Raw genomic sequence first — 22,439 nt, forward strand, 5'->3', positions numbered from 1 at the left:
TCCATCGATCGATTCGTTTCAGATCATGTTGACAAAGATAGTGCGAGTAATCTCTTTTGGAATTACTATGATCCAATATCAGTAAAACACACCTGAAGAGAGAGAATTTTTTGAAAATGCTCTCTCCTTTCTCTTTCCTTCGTTCAAACGGGTCCCTGCACGGTTCAACCAAAATCTTCAACTTCTGAGTTCAGGCGATCGTAACCTTCCCAAGGCACCGACTCCGGCCACCGGCCGTCGGCGGACATTTATTCAGTATTTCTTTTGGATTTATTTCGGAGACTACGGATTTTTCCGATTCTGTTATGAAAATGCTTCCTCCACTGCTCGATTTTCTTCTTATCAGCCTTCTCCTCATTTAATCTTCGTAAAAGAAAATAAGCTTATTACCGACAGTCACTAAACTTTCGTGAACCTTTCAGCCACTACAAAATTTTAAGTTAATCGTTGCGTTCAAAAATCTGGTTCATCGGCCTAGCTTTGGATAGTCGTAAATCTTCTCAAAATGGTTATACTCTATAGGAACCACGCTAATCATAGGAATGCACCAGTGGGTAGTAGGACAGGTTTGAGAGATGAAGTTATTAAGGTTGAACATAAATTATTCACGCTGAGAATGGGTAATGGAGGCAGGTCGATTTGGTGGTCTGAAAAACTAGGAATTCGTGCTATATGATGGACTTTGAACGCGAGGAAGCCCGTTGGATAAGCTTAAGATTCAAGGATGCTACCATTACACCAATGTCAGGCAAAACTTTCTATAGACTTCGAGGCAGGAATGCTGTGTTCACGATACAGCATTTTAGCAACAAGCGTGGAAGATTTTTGGAGCTGTCGAAATTTACTCAACAAGGATGGAAACTAACCACCGTTGTGCCAAATGGAAACAAATCAACGGGATGGAAAAATATATCAGTTGCATTGGGAAAGTTGTTGTCTGGGCAGCAGCAGCCGGATATAACGCAAGCAAAAAATGGCTCGTATAACAGCAAGGTGAATAGCTACAAGTAGGATGATAGAGTGATACAGAGGAATCAACGCCAAGGTCCGGGGAAAATTCTGAAGGGTAGTGATAGACAATATCCTAGAAAGGTATGGGATCAAGCACTCATTGTCACAAAAGGAAGAGTAAACATCTCTTGGGAAAAAATTCAAGTTGCACTCGGGGAAGCCACAAAGATTAAGGTAGAACTCTTTCCGTTCCAAGCGAACAAGGCAGTGTGGTGGCCTAGCAATGCTGAAGAATTCTCGTACTATCTGAAATTAAAAAGAGGGTTTTTTAATAATGGGATTTCTTTGGATTTCGAGGCATGGAGAGATGACATTAATTCGACGGATTTTGTAGAAAAATGCTGCAATAGTTGGATTAGTATCTACGGATTGTCTTGGAAATTATGGACACCGGCTAATTTTAAAATCATTGGTGACATCTGTGGGGGATTAATGGAAATTAATGCTGATACCTTACTATTCAGAGATCTTGGAGCTGCTAAAATTAAGGTCAAAGGTATTGAAGGAGGATTCATTCATAGTAGACTGAAAATACCGTTGGAAGGAGGGATTAGAGAGATAACTATCCGGGTTGAAACCTTTGACTCTTCGGCTTATGATAGCTATGAAAAACAAACGTATGCGCAAGTGCTGGTGAATGGCAAGAGGACTTTGGTGGGATGGGGCAACACGAATATTCATAGGAAAGCGCAACAAAATGGGATACATCATTGCGGGACTAGTAAAGGGGACATCGATAGAGAAGCTAGACCAGACCATGTACTTATCAAGGAAACTGTGGGGGAAGAAGTTGGATTGGGTATCAGTATGGGAAGAAGGCATGATATGCAGGGGTCAAGAAACACAGGGGAGGGAAAAAATAGTTCAGCAAGTAGGAGCGGAAGTTCAACAAATAATGGGGGAAAGGTTACCAAAATCCTAGCGAGAATCGTCCCTAAAGACCGTGCTAAATTCGGCAATTCTTCAATCAATTCTATGGAAGACAGGGAGCTAGCGTGCCAGGATAATGGGGTGGGTGTTCTAAGCAATAAGAATGTATTGCCTACTTTCGGGATTACCTATCAGAGAAGAAAAAAGAGAGCAGAGGTAGAAATCGAGATGGAAGCTGGGCTTGATGGAGGTACTAATTTGGGATGCCTAAGCACAAAGAAGGGGATATGCGAGAGGGATGTCAATGATGAGTTCGATTTTGAGGATTCACTTGATGATCCATTGGAGGTCGATTTAGAATCTTTCGAATCTGACTCCCAGAATTCAATACAATCTACAGAGCCAGTTGCAATGGAGGAAGCTGTTGAGTCATTGGCGGAGCTGTTCTCATCTCCACAACAATCATCTATTTCGACCAAGCCACCTAAAACGGTAAACTTGAATGACAATGTTGGTCAGGTACTTTCAGATATACACTCTTCATTGTTAAATCATTCTTTCTATCTTCATTCTATCCTACCAGCTTCGTTTTCAGCTCTGGGTTTGTCTAGTGGGTTGTTAGGTGGAGGGATGGTGAGGGAAGATGAAAAGTCGGGAATCGAGAAAGCAAATTCAGGAAGGGCTGAAATGGTAAACAAAATCTGTGAGGAAGGAAAAAAGGAGGAATTTATTTCAGTTGAAAGATGTGGGAAAGGCGTTAAGAAATCAAATTACACGTTAAGTAGAGAATTATCCAGACTCAAGTGTGGGATCAGTTATGAAAGAGGCTCAACCTCAAAGGGAGCAAATGTGTCAACATGAAAATTTTCTCTTGGAATATCAGAGGAGGAGGAGAGGCTAGAAGGAGGGAACTTGTTCGCAAAATCATACGTCATGAAAATCCGGATATTGTGGTGCTCTTGGAAACAAAAAAAGAACGGATGGATAGAGGTTTTATTGCCAGTGTGTGGAAGCCAAGATTTGTCGAATGGGTGTGGTTACCGTCGGTGGGAAGTGCGGGGGGTATTGTGGTAATGTGGGATCCCAGAGTTGTGGAAGTTACTAATAACTTGATAGGAGAGTTCTCAGTGTCAGTCGAGATACGTTCGCATGAAGAAGTAAGCCGGTGGTTCTCAGCCATTTATGGACCGGTTAAGCCAAGAGATCGGGAAAAATTTTGGGATGAAATAGCTGGATTGCACTCGATATGCGGGGATAGGTGGTGTTTGGGAGGAGACTTTAATGTAGTCAGAAACACGGGGGAAAAGATGAATAGCCGATCTCTCACCACGAGTATGACATGCTTTGACTGTCTGATTGAAGAGTTACAACTTATTGATCCACCGTTTCTTAATGCAAAATTTACTTGGTCTAATCTTAGGGCTGAACCAATCTGTTGTCGTTTAGACAGATTCCTCATCACGAGAGGCTGGAATGATATATTCCCAACATTTAGACAAACGGTTCTACCCAAGATTACTTCGGATCACTGCCCGGTGATATTTGATACGGCTAAAGTGAGGTGGGGACCGGTTCCGTTTAGATTCGAGAATGTCTGGCTGTCTCATCATAAATTCAAAGATTTGGTTCGGGAATGGTGGAATAATGGAAATACTCGTGGGTGGGAAGGTTACAAGTTTATGAAAAAACTTAAAAAGATCAAAGATGAGGTTTTAAAATGGAATAGGGAGGAATGGGGAGATGTGGGCATTAGATTTAAGGAGTTGAGTCTCAAGATTAAGCAGTTGGATGTGCTAGAAGAAAATGGATCGTGGTCTGGAATTTTAAATGAGGAAAGGAAGGAGTTAAGATGTGAATTGGAAAAGGTGATAATCCGAAGAGCTCAAATGGATAGTCAACGAGCAAAAATGAAATGGATGAAGGAAGGGGATCAGAACTCGAAATTTTTCCATTCTTTATTGAACAACAGAAGGAATAAAACGATGATAGACAAAGTGGAATTGGAGGATGGGTCTGTAGTCACCGAGGATACACAAGTCGAAGGGGAAATTATAAGATTCTACCGGAACTTATATAGGAAAACGGAAGGGGTGGAGAGGGTGTCCGATGGGGAAGAAGGGGTTTTTCTTGGTGTGAATTGGATCGAGATAGAGTTAAGTCAAGCAGAGGGGTTGGAGTTGCCATTTGCGGAGGAAGAGTTAAAAAAACAGTGTTTGAAAGTGATGGATCCAAAGCCCCAGGCCCGGACGGATTCACGATGGCCTTCTTCCAACAGAATTGGGATACGGTGAAAGAGGATGTAATGAAAGTTTTCGAAGAATTTTTCGAGAGTGGCATTGTCAATGTGATTACTAGCGAAACTTACATTTGCCTCATCCCGAAGAAAAAAGATGTTATCAGGATCAACGATTTTAGACCTATTAGTTTGATTACAAGCTTGTATAAGATCTTGGCAAAGGTATTGGCCAGCCGATTGAAGAAAGTCATGAGTTCTACAATTGCGGAGAACCTATGTGCTTTTATTAAGGGAAGACAGATCCTGGACTGCTGTCTAATTGCAAACGAGGTTGTGGAGGTGTATCGGAAAAATAAGAAAAAGGGATTTGTGTTTAAAGTTGATTTGGAAAAGGCTTATGATAATGTTGACTGGAATTTCTTGGATTACGTGCTAAGGAAAAAAGGATTCGGGGAGAGATGGAGGAGGTGGATCAGGGGGTGCGTTTCAAATGTTTCTTTTTCGATATTCATTAACGGAAGACCACGAGGGAAAATCAAAGGGGAAAGAGGACTCAGACAGGGAGATCCTCTATCTCCTTTTCTTTTTAATTTGGTTGTCGGTGGGTTGGGAAGGATGGTTGATAAGGCAAAGGAAGATGAGAAAGTAGTAAGCCTTGAGGTTGGTAGACAAAAAGTCCAAATTTCGCATATTCAATTTGCGGACGATACCCTATTTTTTGTAAAGTCAAAGGAACATTTGTTGGTAATTGTGGGTATTCTCAATAGCTTCGGCAGTCATTCCGGATTAAGGATAAATTGGGAAAAAAGTGAGTTAATGGGAATTAATAGATCAGATGATGAAACGGATGAGTTGGCAGTTGCAATTGGATGCAAAAAAGGACAATGGCCGATTAAATATTTGGGGATTCCTTTGGGAGGAAACCCGAGGAAAATGGAATTTTGGGAACCGGTACTCTCCAAAATGGCAAAAAAGTTGGCAAGTTGGAAAAAGTCTTTTCTTTCAAGAGGAGGTCGGCTTACTTTGATAAAGGCAGTTTTGTGTGCCATGCCATCTTATTTTATGTCGATATTTAGAGTGCCTAATCATGTGGCACTTAAGATGGAAAAATTAATGAGGAATTTTTTTTGGGATGGAGCCGATGGGGAAAATCATTGCCATGTAGTTGGATGGGAGCAAGTGTGCAAACCAAAGGATAGGGGAGGACTAGGATTGGGAAATATTTGCTTACGAAATAAAGCCCTACTTGGAAAATGGTGGTGGAGAGCGTCGGTGGAAACAGATACCCTATGGAAAAAGGTAATTAGCAGTCTTTATGGGTTTCATGACAATGGATGGGATTTGGGATTGGCGGAGAAGTCGACGTTCAGAAGTCCTTGGAAATGCATTTCTCGATCTTTCCCGGCTTTTCATCAGTTGGCTAGGGGAGTGTTCAGAGAGGGCAACATCATTCGTTTTTGGGAGGATGAGTGGGTGGGGGGAGTTTCGTTTCAAGAGCGTTTTCCTTCTTTGTTTCTCATTTCTACTGTTATCAATAAGCCGGTCACTTATTTTGTTTCTGCGGTCGATAGGAACGTCAACTCTGTAATCAGTTGGGACTTAAGATTTAGACGGAATTTCAACGAGATAGAGGAACGGGAGTTTACTGTCATGCTAGGGGTATTAGAAACAGTTAGGGTTCAGTGGGGTGTTGGGGACTTTAGAAAGTGGTTGGGGGATCCCTCAGGTTTATTTTCTGTAAGGTCTTTCTATAATTCATTTTTCACAAATCCAAATCTCCAGTCTTTTTCATTCGTTCGAAATATCTGGGATGTACCTGTCCCTACGAAGGTTCAAGTTTTCTCGTGGATAGTGGCATTGGGGAAATTACAGACTTGTGACTCCGTGCAAAGAAGGTGGCCGGCCTGTGCTTTATGTCCGAATTGGTGTTGTCTTTGCCGGAATAATGAGGAAAATCAGGATCATTTGTTACTGCACTGTTCATTCTCATATAGCATTTGGCTCAAGGTATTACAAGAAATGGGTTTTCTGTGGATTTTTCCGAAGAAGGCAAAAGACATGTTTCTATTACAACCAAGTTGGCAAGCAGGGAGAAGACACTCGAGATTCTGGTCTATGATTGTTCAATGCACATTTTGGTTGATATGGTTGGAAAGAAACACAAGATTATTTGAAGAGAAGTCGGAGTCCTTGGATGAAGTTTGGGAAAAAATAAGATTCAGGGTTGCAAGTTGGACGATAGTATTGCCAGAATATAAACATCTTCGCATCTCGGATTTAGTTAGGGACTTGAAATATGTTTGGTCGTGACAATGGCTGTGTAATCTTGTAATTTTCTTTAATTTGCGGATTGCTTATCCGCTATTGTAAATCTTATTATCATTATAATAAAATAATGTTTCCTATCAAAAAAAATATATTATTTTATCTTTTGGTTTTGGGATCTTGTGAACTTTTTAGCGGGATAGTGCTTACTCTGCATATTTCATGTATAAGACCTCTATATAATGATATGCTAATTTGGGGGGCGGGGGTGGCATGGTTGGACCAATAAATATATTTTGTATCTCAGTAGAGCTGCAACCCCTCCTCGATTTGCTTCCATAGTTTGAAGACCCATCCTGTCCACAAATGCTGACATTAATGAAAAATGGAACTTAGAATATCTAGCTGAGCTCTTTAAGACCTGATACTTTGATACGAGCTTTATTCCTATTGTTATTCACGCTACCTGTTTTACTGAGCATCAACAAATTTGCTTCTCAAGATTATTTTTACATATCATGAGTAGCCTTTAATTATATATCAAAAGATCTTCTTGAAGGTAGATGTTCCATTGTAATTGGAAGCATTAGAAAGAACCTGCTTTGAGCTTAGTCAGTGACTCTCTTTGGGGTCAACAGAACCCACCTTGTTATAGTCATTTATTATTTTAACTTGATGCGCTGGACCTGGCCTTATTTTAGTTACCATCTTAAAGCTGTGGAATGGTAATCTCATTTGCTTGAATAATTGAAGCTACAATAGGGTTCTCTGATTTACTGATTTGACCAATTGTAATTTATTAGCAGTTCATTATAATCCTTTTATATAATGAAGTACACAGCTTAAGCCTCAGCACAATAATAAAATACAGGGTGAATATGTGTTTTGAAGTCCTCTATCTTGTTCTTGGTGCTTGTTCTAGGACATCTTGTGGACAGAGAGTATCCGTTCATAAGTGTAGAGCACAACTCGTTGAAGCGAGATGTTTCCTTTCACTGTATTATGTTATTCTTTAAATCATGAATAAAGTTTCAGAGATATCTTTATTTTTTTCTGGATGATAATTCATTTCATCTACAGAGGTTATTTGTTGCGCAAACAGATAATATAATGACATCTTCCTGCCTCACTACCCCCTCCAAAGTCAAGTAATTTATTCTTTTGCTACTTCATCAATATTTTCATTTTGAGCATAATTAGAGTTGTTTCTTTCTTTAAAATGAAATAATTTAGCATTTTCTATATTTATGTCTGCAGCTTTCTCGTGAATGGGAAGGGAGTGGAGAAGAGGACTACTATTTCCATGGTTGTTTAAATTAACTTTGGACAAACTTTGATATTTAAGCTAATTGTAATGAGAAATACTTGTATCTTTTCTCTCAACCAGGATACAGGACCTCAAATCCCGACAGATGTGACACAAATGCTGAAATACGGGTCGAATCTTCTTCAGGCTGTAGGTGAATTTAATGGTATAAGCCTCAGGTTGTATGTCTGTAAATTTTGTTTTGAGTCAATATGTAAAGGTGTTTACACCCAACGTCGATATTTGTGAAGGGAATTATACCATAGCACTTGCTTTCATGAGTGAGATGCCAAGCCTTGAGAGTAGTGCCCTTCAAGATTATGAGCAGCATGCTCTCACAGCTGTGGATTCAGGTACCATTAGTAAAATTTCTGGAACTTATTATTGGTGTCAAGTTGGCCATTGTTTTGCTACTTTTTGGTCTGAATAGCATTCATTCTAGAATAACATGCATGATAACATCTGTTCCTTAGTGGAATGCCTGTGTGCTTTAACTGCTCATGTTAGTTTGCGAACTTTAATTTCCTCTGTGTAGATTCTGAAATAATTGAAGGGCCATCAAGGATATCGCTTAATTGTCCTATTAGGTAAACCTTGATTTTTGTTGCTCAACTCAATAATGTTCTTTAACATTCATTTATGCACCATTTACATAGAACTTTAACAATTTTACCGGGCACCTCATTCTTTTGTTAGTATTTATTCATCGCGACAAAGCAAAAGATACAATGTGATATCTGGTCACAACACCACCAATCATTGAAAACATTATGAGATGTATCATCTACAGTTTTGATCTGTGTTGCTCATCAGTTCTGGAATTTGGATTTTGACTTCAACTCTAAAAACTATCTTCGTTTCTTGTTTTCGCATTTTCCTTCAGGTTTTAGCTGGCCTTTTCTTTTTTACTGCAGATTTCTTACATCCTTTTAATCTTGAACAGCTTCAAGCGAATTAAAATTCCTGTCAAAGGATATTCATGCAAACATATTCAGGTAATTTTAGGTATCACATGGTTAGTTGAAAGAAGTTGCACTTGACTGTCAAATGTGATCACAAAGTTAGTCGAAAGAAGTTGCACTTACTGACAAATGTCATTACAAAGACTCTATCTTTTATTTTTAAAGTTGTGTGATAGTTTAATATACAAGCATACTTTCTCCACTCTAATCCCATTTTGAACCCGTGGATACTGAGTTTCTTTTATAACGTTATCTGACCATTACAGTATTGGTCTAGTTTCTACTTTGACCCCTTTATCTGATATGCTGTACCATTTACAACTTCTGATTTGTTGATTTTTGTGATGATTGTTACAATTGATTTATACTTTTAAGACCTGTGTATGTATGCAACTAGTGGTTGTTTGATGTGTTTGTTATAATTGATTTGTAACTTTTAAAATGTGTGCAACTGGCAGTCGTTTGATGCAATGATAAATCTAAGATTAATAACGTGGGGAGGTGAAACCATAATTCTGTTGAGCTAAGAAAATTTAAGTTTTCGAAATCTTCACTCGTATTTTCTGTCGGATTTCATAGCTTGCTTCTCATTTTTCTTAACATTCTTAGTAAGTTTGAAATCTTGTGTTCTCATTTTGCGCCAGTGTTTTGATTTTGACAACTATGTGGGCATAAATTCAAGAGCACCATTCTGGCGCTGCCCTCATTGTAATCAACATGTTTGCTTCACTGATATACGCATTGACAGTAAGATGGTCAAGGCAAGTATATTATCTGCATTTTTGTTGTATTCTTGAATAGTTTTATTATTAGGTTTATATGTTTGGAGCTTTTTCAGATCCTGGAAGAGGTTGGGACAAATGATACAGAGGTAATTTTTGCCTCAGATGGATCTTGGAATGTTGTGGCGGGAACAGATGACTCTTTACAGAAATCAGTGGCCAAGATCTCCGATGATGCGCAGGATGAGCATACACTATTTGAATTTGTTCCATTGTCGAAAGCTCCTGTAGATGTTCTCGATCTTACTGCCATTGATGATGCAATATGTTCTATTTCTGATGATGAAATTCAAGACGGGATACTTACCCCAACAAATGATGCTAACCAAAGTAATGCATGTCTTGATGATGACTTCTGGTCTGGATTCGTTCTGCCAGACTTTGGACAGGTGTCATCACTATCAAACGCACCTGTTGATGGTATTTCTGCCACCGCTTCAAACAAAATTGTGCAGACTCCTGTTTTAATCCATCCAGTTGGTCCTAATACTCCAAATCAAGAACTTGAGGCTGTCTATGGCAATTCACTTGTTACATCCTCCGTGCTACAAAGTGAAACTTCTTTATCAACTACTCCACCATTTCAGCAGCACCAATTTGGAAATTCATCTGTCACTAACGAGTATGGAAGGTTCCCGTTTCTACCCAGGAATGTTACCAGAACAGCAACAGCGGTTCAGGCCCTTCCTGCACAGACATTATATTCTGTCCTTCAAAAACGGCCAAGAAATAATGGGAGCACATTTACCCAGAAAAGTTCATCAGCAACTTCTCAAGTCTCACCACGGGCCCAAATGGTTCCCAACTCAGTTCATATGAATCCATTTTACGCTTCACAGAGGTCTTCATCTCCATTGCATCAGTCCATGGGTATGCAGGTAAACTTGTGCTCTGTACCTGATTTAGCAGTATTTTGCAATGTAGCCAAGTGATTTCCTTATAGATTTCCCGATAGTTCAGATTGTTTTTATTATTAAAAAATCTATGGGAGATTTTTCGAGTCAAAATGGGATCTTTGTTCTTTATGCTTCTGACACAGTATGAAGGCTCATAAACCCACAAATACACTTATTCTGTAACATCTTTACCCTTCTCAAACTCTTCTTTGGAATTGTGGGCAGCGAAATAACTCATTTCCTTCCGTTCAATCATCTCAACCAAGTGTTCCAGATCAAGGCAGGAATTCTTTTAGTGCTTTAAATGAACGTCGTAGTTCAACTCCACCTCACCTTGGTGGCCCGAGGATGCCATCATCTGCTCAGTCACCTGCGAACTTCTCTAGGCCTCAATGCCAAGTTGGAGTTTCACGGGACCAAACCAATCTCCCGGCAGGGGCAGTAACTAGTCAACAAGTTGGTATGTCGTTATCTGTGCCCGCAAGTGAACAGATGGCTAGGCCTGTCGAGGCATCTAGAACAACACCCTCATACATGATTCCGAATAGTCATAGGATGCCATCAAGAGACCAGGTAAGAAATCTAGAAATTACATCTTGTCAAGGTCAGACCACTGCTGCCATTGATTTAGCAGAGCAGAATTGGCGCCCGGCAGGCCGTATGCGTGGAGCCTTATCAGGTCAGGCTTACGCTGATGCTTTAAACCAGTACATTCTTCGGCCTAACCAGCAAGCTCAGGCAGCGAGGCCTTCACTTCCAGCTAATGTCCCAGCACATTTGCAATCCTTGATGACCGATACAACTGAGCAGCCTGCAGAAGTAAGCCGTTCTTCTGGAGCCCCGGTTGCCGGGCCCGAGGTTTCAAGCAAATTACCAGAGGTATCATCCGGGACAAAGTGATTTGGAAGATTGAAGGGAAGTAGTTAGTTGTACAGCCTGCATGTAGAGAGGCCAGTTTTGCCCCTCGAGGCCTTTATGAACGTGAATTATTGTAGTTTTTTTTTAATAACTTCCGCCCGTGTGTGCATTGTCTGTTTGTTGCCTACATATTATACTTGGGTTTCAGTATATTTTAGTTCGATATTCAAAAAAATGGGGATGTATTCATTGCCAAGGAAAACAAACTTCTTTTGGCTTAAAATATTACAAAAGCGGGTAATGTATACATTAGGATCGAAAATAAATTTAGATGGGGTGAATACTGAAATTTTATTCTTGTTAGTTGAGTTCTCACTAAGTCAATCAGTGTGAATTATGAAGAAATAGGCTTACTCAAACAAGCTGAACAAATGTTGGGTTTGCTGAATAGTAGAAAGGTAGGTAGAGTCAAAAGTAAATAAGCAAAAGTTGTTTCTGGATGTTCGGAGATTTCAAAACTCTTATATTACTCTTTCTTGCTCACAAAAAGTTTGCATTAAACGATTTCGGTAATTACAAATAATTTGAAATCATCTTCTTGGGTATGAATTAACATTGTCTAATGGAAACTCTTAGTAAAATATCTAGACACTTTGAGTAGTACAATTTTTTAATCTTAGTTACACAGATTTCACATAGAAATTCTAACCACAAATTCGATTCTCAAAATGACTGGATAATGATTTATAAGTGTGTGTTGACTATTTCAGTTTGGCTCAAGGAAAGTTTCTTTGGAGAAGATCAATTTGTTTTTGACAATCCAAATATAGATGGTATAACTGTGTAATCTTCAGATCTTATTCAATTGATCTATTTATTGTTTAATCTACAACTGCAATTTTTTCAAAATGTATCCGTTTTTAAATGCAGATGTTGTCGTTTCCATGTTATCGTCTTTTCTGACATGTTCTAGTAGCGCTCCGAAACTTGACATCTTGTTAATGTTCAATGATTGTTAGAACTGTTACGGAAAACTTTATCTGTTATTTCAATTGGGCTCTGATCCTTAATCACTGATTATACTAAATCTTCAAGGAATGTATGCATTTGGACTGACTAATACTAGATAGACTATCAGCTGGGCTTTATCAGTCAACATTGAATCGTTTGGCTATCGGTATCCTTATTTTGTTTTATTAGTCTGTTTTTGAATCAGTTAGGCTTCTTAGAAAACATCTTTTTATGAAAATTCAATTTTTCTCATTGTATTGAGTTCACTTAGATTTTGTAATTTTTCGTTGGATCAACAACATTATTCAATCACCAAACTTAAAATGTTCCAACAATTTTTTTTTTGGTGTTTGACAAAATTATGAAAAAAAAAACTAAATTCATTATTCTCAACAATATATGCAACTAATTATCTAATTGATTATATAGACATTGTTATTCATGTATCATCTTCTAAATTGACCAAAATATTTTTCATTAGGCTTCTTCCGCTCATCAGTTAATTAGGCTGATTGGAGCCAATTGACCTCTTCTCTTCCCCCGTTTTGTCAACACCAGATGATGGCTTTAGGTAGGCAAGAAAAGAAGCTAACTGAGAATTGACGCCATCAATCTTGTCATTAAAATTTGCTTGAACTTTCTCTATCTTGGTGCATATTTGAAATTTGTTGGCTTGAATTTGCCAACCAAGATGAGTAGCAGGCTGTCTGGGCCTTTTTTATCTACTCCATTCTATTAAATATGTTGATCATTCCCCTAGATAGATCTGATACTTTTTTGGGCGTTTTATCTTTTAAAAGATTCTAAAGCTTCCTTAGTATTCAGATTGCTTCTTTTCAGAACTGTTATAGAAGAGGATATGACAATGAGACTTGAACTGATCTTATCCAGAGTCATTTCATTAGTTAAATCCAAATCAGGAGAGGAATAATCTATTCTTGGCAGTTCTTTAGATTTAGAAACTGTTAGTTCAAGAGTCTGACTGCTAAAAGGTGCTGCTTGTTCAATCATTAGGACTCTTGATTAAGTTTGGCTGATAGGTACCTCAACCCGTTCATCTATGGTCTGACTGATTTGTTCTTCAGGTTCTGGATCATTTTGCACAGTCATATTTATCCCTCTCAACTACTTCTTGTATAATTCCTCCAACAAAAACAACTTCATCAGATTCAATCATAAGTAGATACTCCGATAGGATGACTTCTACATTAGATATCACTGCATCTGTTTTCATAGTCAAAGGAGATGTGGAAAGTGGTCCGCTCAATAAAAAATCATCATCATCATCATCTTCTTGTTGTGCAATGAATGCATGAGTGCACGATGTGCCTGCACGAGTGCACAATGTCATCGCTTTACGAAAATGATTAGTATAAGTTGTTATAGAAGTGCATTGTAGCATATTATAAACTCATTTTAAATCTTTAATTTTTACCATGTGGGACAAAAGGTATTACATCGCCAATACTAATGTGTAACTTGTGATTTAATTGTGCATTTTTTGTTCCATGAGAAAAAGATAGTTTAGCTTTTCTTCATTAATGGCTTCTTCTTCAGGTTTAACAACTTTCTCCTTGCCGCCTGCTGTTCAAACTCAATTATCAGAGAAAGAGCTCTTTCTAAATCTGAGCAGAATGTGAGTTTAATTTAGCCGACAAATTAAACTAGCTTGTAGTGCCTAGTGAACCTTAAAAAGATTTATGTTTATCACGATGTTTGAAGAAATGTATGTGTATTTACATGTAGTTAAAACGGTTTAATGAACAAAGTTAGTCATCCTTGCAAGATTTATCGAGTGTAAATAAAATGTATATTTATTTTTTTTGGAGAATCGATTATTATTTGAGCAATATGTCGTCTTTTCTGCCAAAGAAAAATGGTGATTTTAATATGAAGGCCAAAAAGATTGAAAATAGGAAAGAGAAACGAAGTTTTGTACGAGAAAAAGAACCAGTTGCAATGAAGAGGATTATTTCCCATAAGGAGGAGGGAACTTTTATGCAGTCTGATGATAAATTTAAGATGGTTGAAGGAGAAAAGAAGAAGGTGATGGGGAAGGTGAAAGAGAAAGAACGACTAATGATAAATCCAAGTAAGTTGAAGCAAGAAAAAAGAAGATTAAGGAGGTAATGTGGTTATTTAATTCTAATTTTTGATTCAATAAATATGAATATAATTTGATTTGCTTTGTAATATATGTTCATTGTCATTTCTTAACATTTTTTTGCATTACTTTCGATGTCGTATGATTTTTTATCACAAAAATATTATCTTGTAATATATGTTTATTGATTGAAAAATATTAATTGTAAGCAAAAAATATTAATTTTCACTGAAAAAATTGGTTTTTATGTCAAACGTACAAATTTGTAATATATATTTATTTTACTCAAAAATGTTACTTTTTAAGTCAAACGTATTAGTTTTCACTAAAAATAATATTATTTCTTATGTAAAAATGTTACTTCGTAATATATGCTTATTTGATTGAAAAATATTAATTTTTATGTCATAAGTATTAGTTTTTACGGTAAAAGTATTATTTTTTATTTTAAAATTATTAATTTGTAATATATGTTTATTTGATTGAAAATATTATTTTTTAAGTCAAAATATAAATTTTCATTTCAAAAAAAAGATTATGTCAAAAATATTAATTTGTAATATATTCTTATTTGACTTTAAAATATTACTTTTTATGTAAAAAAAAAATACTAGTTTTCAATGGAAAAATATTATTTTTTATTTCAAAAATATTATTTTGTAATGGATGATTATTTGACTGAAAAATAAAATTTTTTAGGTCAAAAGTATTAATTTGTGATGTAGGTTTTTGGATTGAAAATATTAATTTTTATGCTAAATGTATTAATTTTTTAATTAAAAGTATAATTTTTTATGTCAAAAATATTACTTTGTAATATATATTTTTTATTTAAAAATAATACATTTAAGGTCAAAAGTATTAGTTTTCACAATAAAATATCACTTTTTATGTTAAAAGTATTAATTTGTGATATATGATTATTTGTCTGAAAAATATTATTTTTTAAGACAAAAATATTATTTTTAAAATATATATTTTTATACCAAAAATATTATATTGTAATATATGTTTATTTGATTGAAAACGGTTAATTTTATGTAAAAATAATAGTTTTATATTAAAATTATTTTCGTTTATGTCAAAAATACTATTTTGTAATATATACTTATTTGTTTGAATAATATAATTTTTTAGGCTAAAATTATTAGTTTTTCATTGCAAAAGTATTATTTTTATTTCAAAAATAATATTTTGTAACATAAGCTTATTTGACTGAAAAGTATTACCTTTTAGGTCAAAATTATTAGTTTTAACTACAAAATATTATGTTTTATGTCAAAAATATTAATTTATAATATATGCGTGTTTGATTGAAAATTATAATATTTATGTCAAAAGTACTAGTTTTTATCAATGTTTTTATAATCGAATCGATGATCGAATTAAGTTACCTTAAAAATGATCCAATGATTGGTCCGACCGGTTGAACCGATGTTCTGACCAAAAAATCGTTATATTATATAAAATAATAATTTAATATAGTAAATAATATATTTTAAATTTTAAATATCTTAAATGTATATATAAATAATAAAAAAGATATATTTATACAAGTTTAAAATCTAAATGATATATATATAATAAAATATAATTATATATATTTTTAAAAATCAATCAATCAAAATAAGGTCTAATATTATTAAAAGAATATTTTAATAAATTGTAAAATAAAAATAATCATATATATACCCAATTTTTTTTAAAACAAATTTTAAATATAAAAAATATTTTTTAAAAGAAAAATAAAAAAATCAATTTTTTTTAAAAAAATTTGAAATGTGCGAAGTGGTCGGATCGGTTCTGACCGATTTGATTGGTCAAGCAATTTTTAGTACTTTTCAGACCGGTTCTCGATTGAACCGATCAATCTAGTCCTATTTTGAAAACACTGGTGATTACAGTAAAAATATTGTTTTTAATATATATTTTGACATAAAAGTATAAATTTTAGAACAAAAACATTAGTTTTTAAGGTAAAAGTATTATTTTTTATGTGAAATTTTTAATCTAATTGGATTGACAAACTAATTTAGAGTCGAGATGGAACATATCCATTATATGGGATACTCTTTAATCATATCTTCTTCATTGACTTGAATTTGAAATATTGATTTAAGGGAAGTCAAAATATTTATATTCAATCCAATAGGTATTGGTGAAGATTGTTTGTGAAAATAAATATTATAGATATGATAAATTTAAAATTTTATTATCACAAGTAAAATCAATACACCAGTACACATGATGCCCAAATCCTTAGCATTTATATTGCAAACAATTGATAGTTTGATACAGTAAGAACACATAATTATCAGAAACATAAAATGTAAAAACAAATACCACTCCAGCATAGTTGCCAGTGTTCTGGATGATGATTGAAAATGCTCAATTATATATTTGTTTGGGTTTCTAATAGGCTCATGATAGTTTATATTTTTGTTATCATATTTCTCATTATTTTCACTTCCGACATTCTTAATTTGATACACTTTGCTGTTATTTTGTTGTAAGAAGAAATTTTATGATAATGGAGCAAATTTGATCTAAAGAGGTGATTTTTATCATATTTGAAATTGTCAAGATAAAGATGTGAAAGAAAGACGAAAACAGAAGAAGTCTTGAAACAAGACGTGACCAAGCCTTGTGGCTGTTCTTCTGCTCCATGTGAAACCGAAACTAGAAGAAGTTCAATGAGTGAATCTCGAAATTTGTGAAGATTATACCAAATTTTAGAGTCATAATTATGGTGTTTGACTTAAAAATAATTCCTGGAAAGAAAAGTTGTTTTTGGGAGAAAAAAATAAAGGATAGAGAAAAACTCTATACTCTTTTTTTTGATATCTTTTTAGCATTATGTTTTCTTTTTGTTAATGGGCTTCTTTCTTAGGTCCAATTAATCATTACATGCGAAGAAGAGAAGGAAGCACACAATTGACAAAGCGAATTCCTTTTCTCTTTTCACCATGAAACACAAGGAGGCGTAGGAATTTTTTATCTCTACTCAAGAACTCTAGGTTAAGTTTTTATTTCTGATTCAAGTAATATTTCTACTATTTCAATTTTAGCACTGTGAGGCTTTTTTGTGCGCTTTAATTTAATATTCGTGTTTTGTTCAAGTATTTGTTGGTTTATATTTGTTTGTGTTTCAAATCGGACATTTGGCTGCGAACAAATATTGATCATCATACCATTAGACAAACTGAGTATAACCATAGTAAATAGAAGATGCAACATTCTTAATTTACAATAATAAACTACATGATGAGACAAACAAAGTACCGTAATCAACATAAATGAAGAAGGCTTGAAAGGATATTCAATAGGAACTGAATTCTTCCATGCTAAATCTTTTTTGCTCATTGCAAATTGTCATTCAAATATATTCTCCTAAAAAATACGAAGTCAATGAGCCAGTGTTCACAGATAAGAAAGACGAAAAAAAACAGAAAAATAAATTATTCTGCTTTGTACACGGTCAAGAGAAAATGAAGAAAACTGATTCGAATTTCAACTTCCAAGCCATGTAAACGTAAATCTTGTGTGAACATAAAGGAAAAATTAAGAAAGTAAATAACAAAATCAAATGTAAAGTTTACATAATCATCCAATTCCTTTTACTTTAAAACATAAACAAGTAATCTAATTCGGAATTCCCAAGTGAAATCGACAACAAAAAAGGATAATAAAATCAAAACTAATATTAAGATCCATAAACTCATAAAAATCAACAAAATTCAATCAAATCGAATTTAGTTGATATGAAATTCATTTCCTTAAAAACCATACCTCTAGAGGGAAGCTCGTGAAATCATTGGAGGGATTGTATTTCATCTCTTTGAGCTACTGCGGAATTCTCTTCAACACGGAAGTTTTCCGATTGTACTTTTCCTCGGCCGTAATTTCTCCAATCGGGACTGCACCCGATTCAACTCGCGTCTTACGGATGTCTCACAAGAGTCCTACCTTACTCAAATTTATCTCAAGATCCTATTTGGACTGATTAATTTCAAATCCACCTATTTCAAATATATTTAAATGTATTTTTATAGTTTTAGAGAAGAAATATGATAAATAGAATGCTTCATGTTAATTAGAATGATTTCAAGTTCATTCAATAATAGAGACATTTGAAATTATTATATTACATCTAATTAATGTGTCAAACTTGACCCAATCTCCCGCGAAAAACAGAGACAATTTCATCTTGTTGGCCAACGAAAATGGTGGAAATGTTAAAATCCTCCATCTTCTATTCAGATCAACACCTTTGCAACGCTGATTTCATTCCTCCTTTCGAGGTTCCTTGATCTTATCATTATTGTAATTTTTAGTACAAAAGGTTTGATTCTTATTTTGTTGGTTCGGTTTCAGGTTCGAGCGAGGATTGAAGTTGCAATCCTTAATTTCCTGAGGAATGTGAATTCAAAGAATCCATCGATATCTGATTTACATCTGGTTCGATAATACTTTTGGATCTTCATGTTTGTAGCTTGTAAAATTAATGAATGTTTGTTTATGTCCTAAATTATGGTATTTGAAATTGGTGGAAAAGTGACATTGTTCAGTTACGATGTCTTCGACGTACACTTACTTAATAGGATAACATTTCTAATTGGTCTAGGGTACTTCCGAATCTTCCATTTCCAAGAACACAATCTACACTTCGGGTTGTCATGGCAAATGTTCCTGTCATGCATTTTCTGTATTGTAACTCTCAAAGTTTTTGTTTATTTTTCAAGTGAATTAATCAATTTTTATTTAAATTTTTTGAGGTTTAAGATTTTGTCGCTCGTTTGTATTTTGTAACAGTTAGACAAAAAGTTGAGCAATCGTAGAGCCAGCCTCGTTTATTAGAGGTATCCTTTTTTCTTAATTTCGGGTTTGAATTGCGTGGTCATTGAAATCATTTTCCGTGTTGATAACATTATTTTGGGCAACCTTGAATTGTGGAAGGCGATGGAGATGTGCCATCAGATTCTGGTTCAAGAAAAGAAAGTGACTCAAAGGGGATTGTTTTATAAATTGCTATCCAATTCACCAGAGTATTTTACTTCTCAGTTGCAAGTCAATCGGTCTATCCAAGGTCCAAACTTTGTATTTTCTTATTTTTCACAATTTTTGGAGCTGCATTGATTCTAGAATCATCTCCCAACTGGGATAGTAGTAAAATGTCGAAGAATACCGATGTGGTGCAACTTTCATACTGCGCCTATGCTTTACTTTTCTTACAGTATATTTGACAGATCAAACTTGATTTTGTTTTAATTATCTTCCTTTATCTGCCTGTAGAGCTACTAAGTTGTGGCGTTCTTTTTTCTTTGATAAGCAAACAGATGTGGTGGCATTTCTTAGATGTAACCGCTATAGCATTGACATTATGGCATCCAGTAGAGTAGTTGCTGGCCGCCTATAACTTCAGGCATTAATCTTTAACTTGCTGGCCTTCTATAGAGGTTTATAATTTTTATTATTGAAGTGGATCTATCAACGAGATTATGTTAATTTTGTCACTGAAATTTTCACTGATCTACTTTGGCTCGATTGAACTTATTTTATAGTGTTTTTTCAAACAATCATTTGCAAAGATTTCATACTATTGGTTAAACTTTTTTTATTGTGCTTTTTTTCAAACAATCATCTGCTAAGATTTCATAATGGCGTGAAATGTAGCATCCACTTTCCTCTCTTATAGTTTATTATTAGAAAAAAGAAACTACAATTGTTATAACCGACTGTTTTTTCAATCGTTGAGAAGGAGCCAAACCAAAACATTGTTGATTGTTCGGTTTGTGGATCTTCTGGTTATGCCATCTCTGGAAACCTAAATTTTCTTGAGAATTTGATCACGAAGAGTGATGCCAGATACGTCATTATGGTTGAGAAGGTATTTGTTTCCTTGTTTAATTATGACTTATTGACTACAGTAGAAAGCCCTTGCGGATGCTTTTATGACAAATGAATAAAACATTAGTATTTTTCAGCATGCCATATTCCAGAGGCTAGCTGAGGACGGGGTACTCAACCAAATTCCCTGTATTCTCCTTAGGGCCAAAGGTTATCTAGACATTGCCACAAGGCATGGCCCTTTCGACATTAAACTCAGTCGGCAGTTGGCATAGGTTCTTTTTTGTAAGTTGGTAACTTTGCGTAATGATTTATGTTTGTAAAATTTCATGTGTGCTGCTTCTTCATCGAATGAGTCGAGAGTTTCCAAAACTACTGATTTTAAGCCTGGTTGACTGGTATGAATTATCTTCATCAATCTCTGCAGACTTGTAAAATGAACTGATCCTGGATATGTATGCTGCTCAACTTATGCTCTAGTTTTCCAATATTCTATCTTATATCCATTCAAATACACACACACACACTCTTATAATATCTGAATGTGTGTGTTATCACTTAATATATGTTAATGGAATATTAAAACTACCTAAAATTGAATGAGATTTATCCCGTGTATTGTTGTCTTAATCATTTGACAACTGATCAAATTTCTTTTCACGTGTCGCAGTAAAAAAAATAACTCATGTTTGAACCATGTTATTAGTGAATACCATGATGAACTAAATTTAGTAAACTAAATTTAAAATTTATGTAATCTTTGTTGAGCCCAAAAATATTTCGTACCTCCATGTACTTGTAGCCCTAATTTTCATTGATAATTCAGTGTTATTTATAAGTCTTTTACCTTTTGATGTTTAAATATGAAGGAATCCAGCAGGATTGGCAATACTGTGCACCTTCAAGTATGGAAGCATAGGAATGGGCTTAGAAGCATACAGATATGGTGCTTACTTCTAACCTGTCACAATCCTTCATGCCTGAAGCCATGTCAATACTAAATTGAGTCGATCTCTGTAATTTAACTAGCAATATCAAGTGGCTGGGATTGCATAAGAATGATGTTGAACAACTCATACCTGACGAATCACTGATCCAACTAAAGACACGTGATCATCAAATAGCTAAAAGCTGGGCAAATTCAGAAATTTTTCCAGTAAATTTACACTATCGCATTAAGTGAGTATATATCTTCATGTGATTGTCTTTCAATAAGTAACTCATTGCAGTCTTACCCAACTGATGCTATGCACAATGCTATCACTATCCTGCCCATTATGCTTTCTTGTGTCTTTTCTTTTTCTTCAGCCTTGTTTATTAGTTGTGCACTTGTTTTTACAGGATAAATACAAAGAAGAGCTAACCATGATGGTTCAGAGTGGCCACAAACATAAATTGAAGCTCTTTATGTTCATGGCTTTGATTTCCGGCTAAGAAGATTGTGCAAGCCAGTAACATATAATTTACCTTGTCGAATTGATATATTCCTAAGTGTACAATTGTTTTTTGAAGGTCGGGTGATTATAATGTTGATGAAAGTCACTGAAAATGCAGTTCTTTATCGTTCTTCCTAGAAAATTTATAGTAGGAAGATATGGTTGGATTTGCTACTGAGACTTGTCTTATCATTACTAAGATGAACTTTTAGAACCAGCAGGCCTTTGAACCTTGATTTCTCTTCTCCACTTAAAGTTGCTCAACTTTTATCATTTCACATTTTAGATCAATCATTTAAAATATAATTAGTTTATAATATTGTTCTAGTCTATTTAGCTTTTCAACTTTTCATGATATAATTTTACATTTTCATGGGAATATATAGAACTGAGGTCTCTCCTAGGATTAACAGTTAACTAAGTATATGGTTGGTTCATTGACCATAATTTCTCTAAAAAAAATTATTACCGATATAAATATTCAACTTGTGCTATTAATTTTCAAATAAAAAATTTTCATGTCAAATTACCTGGCTAAGAAGTAGAGCACCCTCGAGTGGGATAAAAAAAATCACTTAGGCTTCATTTGGGATAAAGGAAGGAAAAGAAAGAATTTAGAAGGAATAATTTAGGGAGTATATTCGTTGCAGAGATTTGCTGGCTTTTTTAAATAATAGTTTATAAATTTCAATGACTTTTACAGAATCTCACAGATTTCTAAAGATTTTCAGAGAATTTTATAGATTTATTTTGCATGATTTTTATTGATGTTTGTAAACTTTTTTAAAAAAACCCTATGGATTTATAATTTATTATTTTGATTTTTTAAAATTTATTCGAACTAACAACTGAATG

The 22,439-nt window shown here is 34.8% G+C and overlaps 1 protein-coding gene and 1 pseudogene across 2 annotated transcripts in view; both read left to right on the forward strand.

The window, feature by feature from the left end:
- Nucleotides 1-11,457, forward strand: part of LOC140983173 (E4 SUMO-protein ligase PIAL2-like) — a 28,448-nt gene extending 16,991 nt beyond the window's left edge. Inside the window, exons 8-16 of one of the 2 annotated variants that reach the window (XM_073450101.1) lie at nucleotides 7,463-7,530; nucleotides 7,640-7,688; nucleotides 7,770-7,854; nucleotides 7,940-8,041; nucleotides 8,224-8,275; nucleotides 8,632-8,683; nucleotides 9,295-9,411; nucleotides 9,489-10,310; nucleotides 10,554-11,456. In XM_073450101.1, the coding sequence (XP_073306202.1) occupies nucleotides 7,463-7,530; nucleotides 7,640-7,688; nucleotides 7,770-7,854; nucleotides 7,940-8,041; nucleotides 8,224-8,275; nucleotides 8,632-8,683; nucleotides 9,295-9,411; nucleotides 9,489-10,310; nucleotides 10,554-11,228 (2,022 nt within the window). In that variant the 3' untranslated portion in view covers nucleotides 11,229-11,456. Of the gene's footprint in view, nucleotides 1-7,462; nucleotides 7,531-7,639; nucleotides 7,689-7,769; nucleotides 7,855-7,939; nucleotides 8,042-8,223; nucleotides 8,276-8,631; nucleotides 8,684-9,294; nucleotides 9,412-9,488; nucleotides 10,311-10,553 lie in introns of both variants that reach the window. The other variant, XM_073450102.1, reaches the window with a different exon arrangement.
- A 7,067-nt stretch (nucleotides 11,458-18,524) lies between these two features.
- Nucleotides 18,525-21,722, forward strand: LOC140982124 (meiotic recombination protein SPO11-2-like; annotated as a pseudogene).
- The last annotated feature ends 717 nt before the right edge of the window (nucleotides 21,723-22,439 follow it).

Source organism: Primulina huaijiensis, chromosome 8 (assembly GCF_012295235.1).
Source record: "Primulina huaijiensis isolate GDHJ02 chromosome 8, ASM1229523v2, whole genome shotgun sequence".
Lineage (NCBI taxonomy): Eukaryota > Viridiplantae > Streptophyta > Magnoliopsida > Lamiales > Gesneriaceae > Primulina > Primulina huaijiensis.